The sequence below is a fragment of the Hyla sarda genome, chromosome 9 (assembly GCF_029499605.1).
Source record: "Hyla sarda isolate aHylSar1 chromosome 9, aHylSar1.hap1, whole genome shotgun sequence".
Classification (NCBI taxonomy): Eukaryota; Metazoa; Chordata; class Amphibia; order Anura; family Hylidae; genus Hyla; species Hyla sarda.
In genome coordinates, this window is record NC_079197.1 from 56,373,800 (window position 1) to 56,386,123 (window position 12,324).

At 42.1% G+C, this 12,324-nt stretch overlaps 1 protein-coding gene across 9 annotated transcripts in view; it reads left to right on the forward strand.

The window, feature by feature from the left end:
- Positions 1-12,324, forward strand: part of DLG3 (discs large MAGUK scaffold protein 3) — a 390,374-nt gene that overhangs the window by 354,224 nt on the left and 23,826 nt on the right. For all 9 annotated transcript variants that reach the window (XM_056540771.1, XM_056540772.1, XM_056540773.1 and 6 more), the window contains 3 exons: positions 5,875-5,976; positions 6,063-6,235; positions 6,318-6,427. In XM_056540771.1, coding sequence (XP_056396746.1) covers positions 5,875-5,976; positions 6,063-6,235; positions 6,318-6,427 — 385 coding nt within the window. The remainder of the gene's footprint in view (positions 1-5,874; positions 5,977-6,062; positions 6,236-6,317; positions 6,428-12,324) is intronic.

Genomic DNA, 12,324 nt, shown 5'->3' on the forward strand with positions numbered 1-12,324 from the left:
ACCATGTCAGAATGGTATCCAAAAGGGGACCTTCTTTGAGGACTATTCTTTCTCTAAGTATTTACAATAGTTCCATCATAAATAAGGGGAATGGTGAAGGTGGATGGCTTCGACATCTTGGCAATTGGAAATGTGGCCATAACATTTGTGTCACATGTGGACAAACAGTCCCATTCTTATCATAATAAAACTTATCAAATGAAAGATTATATTAATTGTAATTCTAAAAATATTTATTTAGCTTCCTGCGAAACATGCCATTCCCATATAGGTCGGGTGCACTAGTAATACATTAAAAACTAGGATACGCAGGCACATGTCTGATGCTAGAAATGCACTTTCATTTAATATCTCATCTTTGTCCAGGCACTTTAAAAATACCCATAATGGGAATGTGGATTCCCTGCGGGTTATGGGAATTGGGAGTTAAAAGACCCGTTAGAGGAGGCAACATGAGAAGATTATTGGATGTTCATGTTGGGGACTAGGGAGCCCAACAGACTTAATTTACGTCAAGACCTCATACTTACTTACTAATGTTTACCATTGCCACACTATCCCCATAGTTCTTTCTCCTATTTCCTATACCTCCATATTTCTTCCTTATCTATACATAACCTGAATAAAATATACAACATGTTAATAGGTTACTAGTATGTATGGAAGATTGAATTTAACTTGTTAAGAAGGGGCTGGAGACTTTGTACATAACCCTGTATATAGATTTTTGTAATTTTTTGTATTTTGTAACTAGGTATTTATATGTAACAGGTGGATTGTTTGTCTGGATCCATGCCGCTTTTTATACTTATCCTGATCCCTTATTGTGTTAATGATCATGTGACTGGATATGTGTATATAAGTCCATCATCACACTATGTTCTTATGCCATGACTAAGGGCTCAACAGCCCGAAACACGTAGGCGATTGTCTCCTGTACTACTTGTTGTTCTGCATATTGAATAAAGCACTGGATTTTACCTGCCTCTATTGTGCCGGACCTCATCTATTGTTTGTCTGCTGCACGTGGAGAGGAACGCCACCTCCCTGGTCGGAGCACTAGAGCAGTGGTAAGGGGGATCGAGCGGAGGACTTGGTATATTGCAGACCGCAACAAAGGCGTACATGTACACCCTGGCTGTGGTCTGGGTGTATAACGTATGCCCACACTGATGTCCAGAACTTACCCTCTAGATGTCACTTTCAAAGCAGATTGTGGCATCTAAAATGCTATAAATGCCAGGGGGGGGCTCTTATCCTCACCCCCTGCTGCTGAAATTCTGCTGCAGAAAGAATTAACTTTTTTTCTCCCCCAGAATTAGCATGCAGTACATTCATTGCCTATGGGGTGGGCAATGTCCTCATTCATTCCATAGTCTGAACCTAACGTGAATTATGTGAACATAAAAAAATAATAATAATCATCAAACTCCCGAATTGCTGATTTTCCCCCCCCCCCTTTATGTAAAAAAAAAATTTTCTACACAATATATGTGTAAAAATAATTAGTAATAATAAAAAGTGAAGTCCCATTTAAATCAAAATATTGACTGTGTGAAAAATTAGCCCTCATACAGCCACATCTATGGAAAAATAAATAAGCTACAGTTGTCATACTCCCCTCCCCTTTATCAACACCCAGCCATCACTAACCAACCAACTAATTTCATCCCAGTACCCTCCTCCCTCCCTCCTTTCCCCCTTCTTCCTCCTTTCCCCCTTCTTCCTCCTTTCCCCCTTCTTCCTCCTTTGCCCCTTCTTCCTCCTTTCCCCCTTCTTCCTCCTTTCCCCTTTCTTCCTCCTTTCCCCCTTCTTCCTCCTTTCCCCCTTCTTCCTCCTTTCCCCCTTCTTCCTCCTTTCCCCCTTCTTCCTCCTTTCCCCCTTCTTCCTCCTTTCCCCCTTCTTCCTCCTTTCCCCCTTCTTCCTCCTTTCCCCCTTCTTCCTCCTTTCCCCCTTCTTCCTCCTTTCCCCCTTCTTCCTCCTTTCCCCCTTCTTCCTCCTTTCCCCCTTCTTCCTCCTTTCCCCCTTCTTCCTCCTTTCCCCCTTCTTCCTCCTTTCCCCCTTCTTCCTCCTTTCCCCCTTCTTCCTCCTTTCCCCCTTCTTCCTCCTTTCCCCCTTCTTCCTCCTTTCCCCCCCTTCCTCTTCCTCCTTTCCCCCCCCCTTCCTCTTCCTCCTTTCCCCCCCCCTTCCTCTTCCTCCTTTCCCCCCCCCTTCCTCTTCCTCCTTTCCCCCCCCCTTCCTCTTCCTCCTTTCCCCCCCCCTTCCTCTTCCTCCTTTCCCCCCCCTTCCTCTTCCTCCTTTCCCCCCCCCTTCCTCTTCCTCCTTTCCCCCCCCCCTTCCTCTTCCTCCTTTCCCCCCCCCTTCCTCTTCCTCCTTTCCTCCTCTTCCTCCTTTCCCCCCCTTCCTCTTCCTCCTTTCCCCCCCTTCCTCTTCCTCCTTTCCCCCCCTTCCTCCTCCTCCTTTCCCCCCTTCCTCCTCCTCCTCCTCTTCCTCCTTTTCCCCCCTTCCTCCTCCTCCTCCTTTTCCCCCCTTCCTCCTCCTCCTCCTTTTCCCCCCTTCCTCCTCCTCCTCCTTTTCCCCCCTTCCTCCTCCTCCTCCTTTTCCCCCCTTCCTCCTCCTCCTCCTTTTCCCCCCTTCCTCCTCCTCCTCCTTTTCCTCCTTTTCCCCCCTTCCTCCTCCCTCCTCCTTTTCCTCCTTTTCCCCCTTTTCCTCCTTTTCCCCCTTCCTCCTCCCTCCTCCCTACTCCTCCTCCTTTTCCTCCTTCCTCACACTGCCACTCAGCCTATCGCAGGCCGAGTCGGGACTTCGCTGTGGCCGTGATTGGCTGAGTGCAGTATGACTCACCGACCACCAGCAACCAGGAAGAGGATCGCGGCGGAGACCGGAGTGGGTTACCGGGGGAGCGAAGGAAGGTATGTATCTATTATTTTTTTTACTGCCAACCGTATGGAGGACAATTTTTATATTCTCGAGTTCTCTTTTAATAGAAACACTGGTATTTTCATCTTGTAATTTTTTTTTCATTCATATCCACTGCCTCAAACACAACCCTCTGCTGCCATCTACTGACTATTTCCTGTATTGCTCTGTGTGCACACGTTGGGGGAGATTTACCAAAACCTGTGCAGAGGAAAAGTTGCCCATAGCAACCAATCAGATTGCTTCTTTAATTTTGCACAGGCCCTTTAAAAAATGAAAGAAGCGATCTGATTGGTTACTATGGGCAATTGGGCAAATTTTCCTCTACACAGGTTTTGATAAATCTCCCCCATTGTAGCATTCTCTGTTGCCATTCATTATCCGCTTCTTACATTACTCTTTGTAACTACATTGTAACACTGTATCCCTCATGTGACCTTTGTTTACTTTCCCACACCAATTGACACACTTCTGCCTCTCTCAATTAAATCAGCTCCATATATGGTCCTCTCATTGACACACTGACCCAGATTTGTCCATCATTAAATATTACAACTATGTTAGTTATTCACCATTCCCGGCATGGTCCCCCATACAGACTGCAGCCATGCACCCTGCTGCTCAACATCGGTGCCCAGCCACAGAAAGTACATAGGCTCTAACCAGCCTATGCATTTCAATGGGGGAAAAAAAATAATTGGTGTTTAAGAATACTATACAGTGAACCACTAGCTGACAGGCACTGGAAGAGGAGCTGCGGGGCCATGTGATGTCACCACTGACCCCTTGACCCTCTCTCCCACCGTCTTTTGAATTTTATTCTGTGTGTATATAGTGTGCATTATGTAATGCATGTAACTGGACCTGAAGAAGTTGTAACCTTTGAAACGCGTTGTCCTTGCTGAAAACTGCCATCCTTGACTTAATAAAGGCACTGATTTAAACATCAGCTTTTTAAGGCTCTAAAGGCGCACTCCCGGAGACTTCAGATCTTTCCTCCTGGTCCAGAGAGGTTAGCCCTGCCAGGCTCCTCTCTCTCCAGCTGTTCTCCTCTGCAATCGCACAGCTGCTACAGCAGGACCGACGGCCGGCTGCCTCCCGACATTGGAATTTTTTCCATAAGCGCTATACAGTGTTGTGCCTGCCCGTACAACACCCCAAGATAAGCAAATTTCACTTACATCATCACCAGCCTCCCATATCATCTGGGATTAACTGCGCTATTAGCACCGCTTCTGTTCTTCTTTTTTTTTTTTTTCCCCTATCTTTATACAGTTTTCATAATAGCACAGTTTGACAGTTGTATTATTAAACAAAACTTGTATAATTGATGTATTGTTGTAATAGAGAACATTTCATTTTTACAGTACACTGTGTAGGAATAAAAAAAAGTTTCTTCATAATTGATTTATGAAGGGGCAATCGCTGGATGTTGTATATCTGGATTTTTCCAAAGCATTTGATATGGCACCACATAAAAGATTGGTGCAAAAAAAATTAGAAGGATGGGGCTGGGGGAGAATGTGTAAGTAACTGGCTCAGTGATAGGAAACAGAGGGTGGTTATTAATGGTACTTTGGTATTCTGTTTGGGTGCTTGTTATTAGGAGTCCGTCTTGGGTCCTGTTCTAATTAATAGTCATTAATGACCTTGTAGAGAGGTTGAATAGTAAAGTAGCAATCTTTGCAGTTGATACTAAACTCTGTAAAGCAGTAAACACAAGAGGACAGCGCACTGTTACAAATGGATCTGGATAGGCTGGAGGTTTGGGCTGAGAAGTGGCAGATAAGGTTCAACACTGATAAATGTAAGGTAATGCACATGGGAAGGAAAAATCCGGGCTGGGATTATGTATTAAATGGGAGCACACTTGGGACAACTGACATGGAAAAGGACTTAGGAGTCTTAGTTAACAGTAAATTTAGCTGTAGTGACCAGTGTCGGGCAGCTGCTGCCTAGGCAAATAAAATCATGGGGTGCATCAATAGGGGCATAAATGCCCAAGACAAGGAAATAATTCTACCGCTGTACAAATCACTAGTCAGACCACACAAAGAATATTGTGTACAGTACTGGGCACCAGTGTACAAGAAAGATATATAGTGGAGCTGGAGAGGGTTCAAAGATGGGCAACCATGGTAATACGGGGAATGGGAGGACTATAGTAGACAGAAAGATTATCAGAATTGGGGTTTAGTTTAGTAAAAAGAAGGCTTAGGGGCAACCTAATAACTATGTATAAATATATCAGGGGACAGTACAGAGATCTCTCCCATGATCTATTTATACCTGGACTGTATCTATAACAAGGGGGCATACTCTACATCTAGAGGAAAGGAGGTTTCTACACCAGCACAGACGGGGGTTCTTAACTGTAAGAGCAGTGAGACTATGGCACTCTTTTCCGGAGGAGTTGGTGGTCATGGGGAACTCTGTAAAAGAGTTCAAAAGGGGTCTGGATGCATTTTTGGGGAGTAATAACATTGCTGGTTATATATATTAGATTTATAGGAACAGAACGTTGATCTAGGGATCTATTCTGACTACTATATTTAGAGTCGGGAAGGAATTTTTACCTAGAGTATGAGGGGTTTTTGCCTTCCTCTGGATCAACTCAGTATGGACTTATTAGGGTTATAGGTTGAACTTGTTGGACTCTGGTCTTTTTTTCAACCTTATGAACTGTTACTAAAATGAGTGATGTCCTTACAAAGGCCAATCACAGGCTGTAGCTGTGCCCTGTCCTAAGACAGTAATTGGTTGAGCGACAGCACAATGTACTATGACATGGAGCTCAACCAGTTTGCCCCTTTTTAAAATAAAATCAGACATCCCTTTATATAGACAACCTCCATACAGCCCCACATGTTGTCAACCTTCATACTTTGGTGAAAGTTTTTTTTTCAGATCAGTATTTTGAAAAACTTGCTAATTTTTTCAAAATTTTGTTCTTAGTCCATTACACAAGACCAGTCATTATATTGGGTCCACTGAAAGACAGAGTTAATGATGACCTGATTTCAGAATTTCCTCACAAATTTGGCTCTTGCGTCCCACGTAAGTCTCTTTTTTTATTTAATGGGGTACATTGTGCTAAGCGAGCGTCTTTCTAATTTTTAATTACTAATCAATTACAATTGCAGATACAACAAGACCTAGAAGAGAGACAGAAATTGATGGTCAAGACTATCATTTTGTTTCATCCCGGGAACAGATGGAAAAAGACATTCAGGAAAATAAATTTATAGAGGCTGGACAGTTTAATGACAACCTGTATGGGACTAGTATTCAGTCTGTACGAGCAGTGGCTGAAAGGGTAAGTTTTAAAAGTGCTGATTAATAATCTGGCATGTTCTTTTTCCCCTTTGTGAAGATTGCTTTAACATACTTTTTCACAGGGAAAGCACTGCATTCTTGATGTTTCTGGAAATGCTATAAAACGACTGCAACAAGCACAACTCTTCCCCATCGCTATTTTTATTAAACCAAAATCGGTAGAAGCACTCATGTAAGTCACCATTCATTGATTACTTTGCAATAATGTTAGTTATTTGGTCTGGTAGCTATGTCACGTATAGGGAACAAGGTATGTTGCTGAGCACAGGGTAAAAAAAAGTAATACTTCTCTACCTTAGTTCTCTACAGCTCCTGATTCAGCACTTTCTGACCCCACTTGGTCACTGCTTGTTGCTGTTTGGAAAACCTAAAACAAGCCACTATCTAAAGGTGACTTTAACCCCTTAACGACCAGACGTAATTGTACGTCCTGGTTTGGCGGAACTTCCCGCACCAGGACATACATTTACGTCCTGCGTATGACCGCGAGCATTGGAACGGTGCTCGCGTCATACACGGCAGGTTCCGGCTACTAACAGCCGGGGACCCGCTGGTAATGGCCGACATCCGCAATCGCGCGGATGTCCGCCATTAACCCCTCAGATGCTATGATCAATACATTTCACGGCATCTGTGGCAGTGCGGAACTTTGAATGGATGATCGGATCGCCCGCAGCACTGCCGCAGCGATCCCATCATCCAGCATGGCGGACGGAGGTCCCCTCACCTGGCTCCGGCCGTCTCCCGGGGTCTTCTGCACTGGTCTGAGATCGTGCAGACCAGAGCAGAAGATCACCGATAATACTGAGCAGTGCGGTGTCCTTTACATAGCACTGCACAGTATTAGCAATCAAAGGATTGCAATAGATAGTCCCCTATGGGGACATAAAAAGTGTAAAATAAAAGTTGAAAAATGTAAAAATAAAAAGTAAAAAAAAGTGAAAAATCCCCTCCCTTAATAAAAATGAAAATTGTCCGTTTTTCCCATTTTACCCCCAAAAAGCGTAGAAAAATGTTTAACCCCTTAAGGACTCAGGGTTTTTCCGTTTTTGCACTTTCGTTTTTTCCTCCTTACCTTTTAAAAATCATAACCCTTTCAATTTTCCACCTAAAAATCCATATTATGGCTTATTTTTTGCGTCGCCAATTCTACTTTGCAGTGACATTAGTCATTTTACCCAAAAATGCACGGCGAAACGGAAAAAAAAATCATTATGCGACAAAATCGAAAAAAAAACGCCATTTTGTAACTTTTGGGCGCTTCCGTTTCTACGCAGTGCATATTTCGGTAAATATTACACCTTATCATTATTCTGTAGGTCCATACGGTTAAAATGATACCCTACTTATATAGGTTTGATTTTGTCGCACTTCTGGAAAAAATCATAACTACATGCAGGAAAATTTATACGTTTAAAAATGTCATCTTCTGACCCCTATAACTTTTTTCTTTTTCCACATACGGGGCGGTATGAGGACTCATTTTTTGCGCCGTGATCTGAAGTTTTTATCGGTATGATTTTTGTTTTGATCGGACTTTTTGATCACTTTTTATTCATTTTTTTAATGGTATAAAAAGTGACCAAAATACGCTTTTTTGGACTTTGGAATTTTTTTGCGCCTACGCCATTGACTGTGCGGTTTAATTAATGATATATTTTTATAGTTCAGACATTTACGCACGCGGTGATACCACATATGTTTATTTTTATTTTATTTTTTACACTGTTTTATTTTTTTTATGGGAAAAGGGGGGTGATTCAAACTTTTATAAGGGAAGGGGTTAAATGACCTTTATTAACACTTTTTTTTTTTACATTTTTTTTGCTGTGTTATAGGTCCCATAGGGACCTATAACACTGCACACACTGATCTCCTATGCTGATCACTGGCGTGTATTAACACGCCTGTGATCAGCATTATCGGCGCTTGACTGCTCCTGCCTGGATCTCGGGCACGGAGCAGTCATTCGTCGATCGGACACAGAGGAGGCAGGTAAGGGCCCTCCCGGTGTCCGATCAGCTGTTCGGGACGCTGCGATTTCACCGCGGCGGTCCCGAACAGCCCGACTGAGCAGCCGGGATACTTTCAGTTTCACTTTAGAAGCGGCGGTCAGCTTTGACCGCCGCTTCTAAAGGGTTAATATCTCACATCGCCGCAATCGGCGATGTGTGGTATTAGCCGCGGGTCCCGGCCGTTGATGAGCGCCAGGACCGAAGCAATATGATGCGTCGTTAAGGGGTTAAACATATTTGGTATTGCCACGTGCGTAAATGTCCGTACAATCAAAATATTATATTAATAATTCCGTACGGGGAATGGCGTAAACGTAAAAAAAGTCCTAAAATGCTGCTTTTTTGTCACATTTTAATTTAAAAAAATGTAATTTAAAAATTATCTAAGTTTTATACATGCAAATTGCCATTGATAAAAAGTACAGATGACGGCGCAAAACATGAGCCATCATACCGCCCTATATATGGAAAAATGAAAAAGTTATAGGTTGTCAAAATAGGGGGATATTAGATGACTGATTTTGTACAAAAAGTTTTAGATTTTTTTTTTTTATTTAATCAGTACAAAAATATAAAAGTATCTAGCCATGGGTATCATTTTAATCGTATTGACCCACAGAATAAAGAACACATGTAATTTTTACCGTAAAGTATATAGTGTGAAAACAAAACCCTCCAAAATGTGCAAAATTGTGGTTTAAATTTTATGGTAAAATGAGGTTTCATTACAAAGTACAATTGGTCACGCAAAAAACAAGCCCTTATATGGTCTTTAGATGGAAAATAAAGGAGTTATGGATTTTAGAAGGCGAGGAGGAAAAAACAAAAACGCTAAAATAAAATTGGACTGGTCCTTAAGGTCAAAATGGGCTTGGTCCTTAAGGGGTTAAAGGGGTACTCCGGTAGAATTTATTTAATTTTTTTTTTTTTTTATCAACTGGTGCAGAAAGTTAAATAGATTTGTAAATTACTTCCATTAAAAAATCTTACTCCTTCCGGTACTTATTAGCTGCTGAATACTACAGAGGAAATGGTTTTCTTTTTGGAACACAGAGCTCTCTGCTGACATCATGATCGTAGTGCTCTCTGCTGACATCTCTGTCCATTTTAAGAACTGTCCAGAGCAGTAGAAAAACCCATAGAAAACATATGCTGCTCTGGACAGTTCCTAAAATGGACAGAGAGGTCAGCAGAGAGCACTGTGATCATGTCAGCAGAGAGCACTGTGTCCCAAAAAGAAAAGAATTTCCTCTGTAGTATTCAGCAGCTAATAAGTACTGGAAGGAATAAGATTTTTTAATAGAAGTAATTTACAAATCTGTTTAACTTTCTTGCACCAGTTGATTTAAAAAAAATAAAAAAATAAAATGTCCACAGGAGTACCCTTTTAACCATCTGTAACTGGCGTTGGAGACCTCTTTGCCATTGCATAACCCCTTAAATGCAGTGGTCATTAGTGACTGCAGCATTATCTGATAGGTGCCAGTTCCATCAGGGTTTCAATTTACATTCTCGTAATGCAATCGCATTGTGGCAGCCAGGGGCCTTTAAAAGCCTATGGCTGCCTTGGTAGATCGTCAAGATGACATTATGCTGCAATACAATATTTATTGTGTACTGTATAAGCTATGGAAACATACCTTGTACCCCTAGAGCGGTAAAAAAAATCCATAATAAAAATTCAAATCGCTACCCCTACTACTCTTTTCCTATTTTAACCCCTTGAGAACTCAAGGATTTTGCTTTTTTTACCTACAAACCCATATGAGGGCTTCTTTTTTTGTGCCACCAATTATACTTTGTACTGACATTACTTATTTCACCACAAAATTTAAAACAAAGTTGTTTGTGGGGCGAAATTGGAAGAAAACACCATTTTGTAAGTTTTGGGGGCTTCCAATTCTACGCAGTGCACTTTTAGGTACAAATGACACAGTCTTCTGTAGGTCCATACAATTAAGATATTGAAATTATATAGGTTTTATTTTGCAAAGTTTTATATAAAAAATTGGTTTAGCAACTTAAAGCGTACCTATCAGATCCAACAAAAAACATTTTTTTAAACCTATCACCTATATCAGTACCTAATCCTGACCATGTACATCTAATTTTTGTGTCCAGTACCTTTTTATTTTATTACACTTTTAATTTAGCTCACTAGTCTGAATTCCTCTCAAAGGGAAGGGGCATGGCCTTAATGTGCAGGTCTCTGCCCCCTCCCTCACTATGCTGTCTGCTCACATCTCCCCTAGCATTAGCAAAACTACAACTCCCAGCTTGTCCTCACTGACAGTAGCGGGACACAAGCTGACAGTGGGAGGATTTTTCATCCAGCTGTGAGCCCTGCGCTCACAGCTGTCAATCAAGGAAGTTTGTCCATGACATAGGTGATGACGCATGGACACATCAGGACTAGTATGTGTCCAAGCAGGCAGTTCATTGGTTTGGCTTTTTCAGTATGAAATACTGAAAATTTTCTAATGAAAGCAATTGCAAAACCTATTGGTTTTGCATGCTTTACAACATATCAAAAGTTTTTGTATCTGACTGTGCCCATTTAAGGACCAAGGGTATACCTGTACACCCTGGTCTCATTACCGGTGTATGAAGCGTGCTCACGAGCTGAGCCCGCTTCAAACCTGGTGGGTCCCAACTGGTACCAGCAGCCAGGACCCATGGTTAATGCCGATGCCTGGCATTAACCCTTTAGTATCAGCGATCAAACTTCATTGCGGTGTCTAAAAGGAAAGTGAAACCATCTCGGAAGCTCAGCGGAGCTGATCAGGATCATCGCGGTAAAATCGTGATGTCCTGATCAGCTGAGTGGACGGCAGAAGGGCCATTACCTGCCTTCTCGCCATCCAATCGGTCCTCTGCTGCTCCAGGAAGCTTCAGCAGGCTGGAGCAGCAGAGCACAGATAACACTTATCAAGTGAATTAACCCTTCCCTAATAAGTTTGAATCCCCCTCCATTTTCCCATTTTTTAAATTAAAATAATGTAATAAAAATAAATCATGTGGGACAGCCGCGTGTGTAAATGTCTGAACTATTAAAATATAAGGTTAGTTAACCGCATGGTCGATGGCGAATATGTAAAAACAATACCAAAGTCCAAAATTGAGAATTTTTGGTCACTTCATATACCATAAAAAGTGCTCAAAAAGTCCCATTAAAAAAAATGGTGCAGATCACTGTGCAAAAAAATGAGCCCTCATGTAGCCCTGGATGCAGATATTTTTTTTTTATAGTTGTCAGAAGATGACTATTTCAAACATAGCAATTATTTTTTTTTTTTTTTCCTGCACATTTTTGTAGATAATAAGTGATGTCACAAACAAGCCCTTTATATTGGTCTGTAGGTTAAAGGAGTAGTCCGGTGCACACTTCTTTCATTTTATCCCGTCGGGGCTGCAAAATAAAAGAAAACAAACTTTCTCTTACCTGCCAACGAGCCCCCGGAGCTCCGGTACAGGGATTCGGTCCCCGGGCTGTATTCTTCTTCCAGTTAGCCCGGCACGTCACATGGAGCTTCAGCCTATCACCAGCCGCAGCGATGTCCCGCCTCAGCTGGTGATGGGCTGAAGCTCCGTGTGACGTGACTGGCTAACAGGAAGTAAGAAGAATACAGCCCGGGGACCAAACACCTGTACCGGAGCTCCGGGGGCTCATTGGCAGGTAAGAGAAAGTTTGTTTTCTTTTATTTTGCAGCCTGGACGGGATAAAATGAAAAAAGTGTGCGCCGGACTACTCCTTTAAATCTGTAGGTTTAAGATTATAAATCAACTGGTGCCAGAAAGTAACAGATATGTAAATTAATTCTAGTAAAAAATCTTTATCCTTCCAATACTTTTTAGCAGCTGTATGCTACAGAGGAAATTATCTTTCTAAATTTCTTTTTTGTCTTGTCCACAGCGCTCTATGCCCGTATCAGAAATTGTCCAGAGCAGGAGAAAATCCCCATAGCAAACCTATGCTGCTCTGGACAGTTCCTGATAAGGGCATCAGGTGTCGGCAGAGAGCACTGTGGACAAGACAAAAAAATTAAAAAAGAAA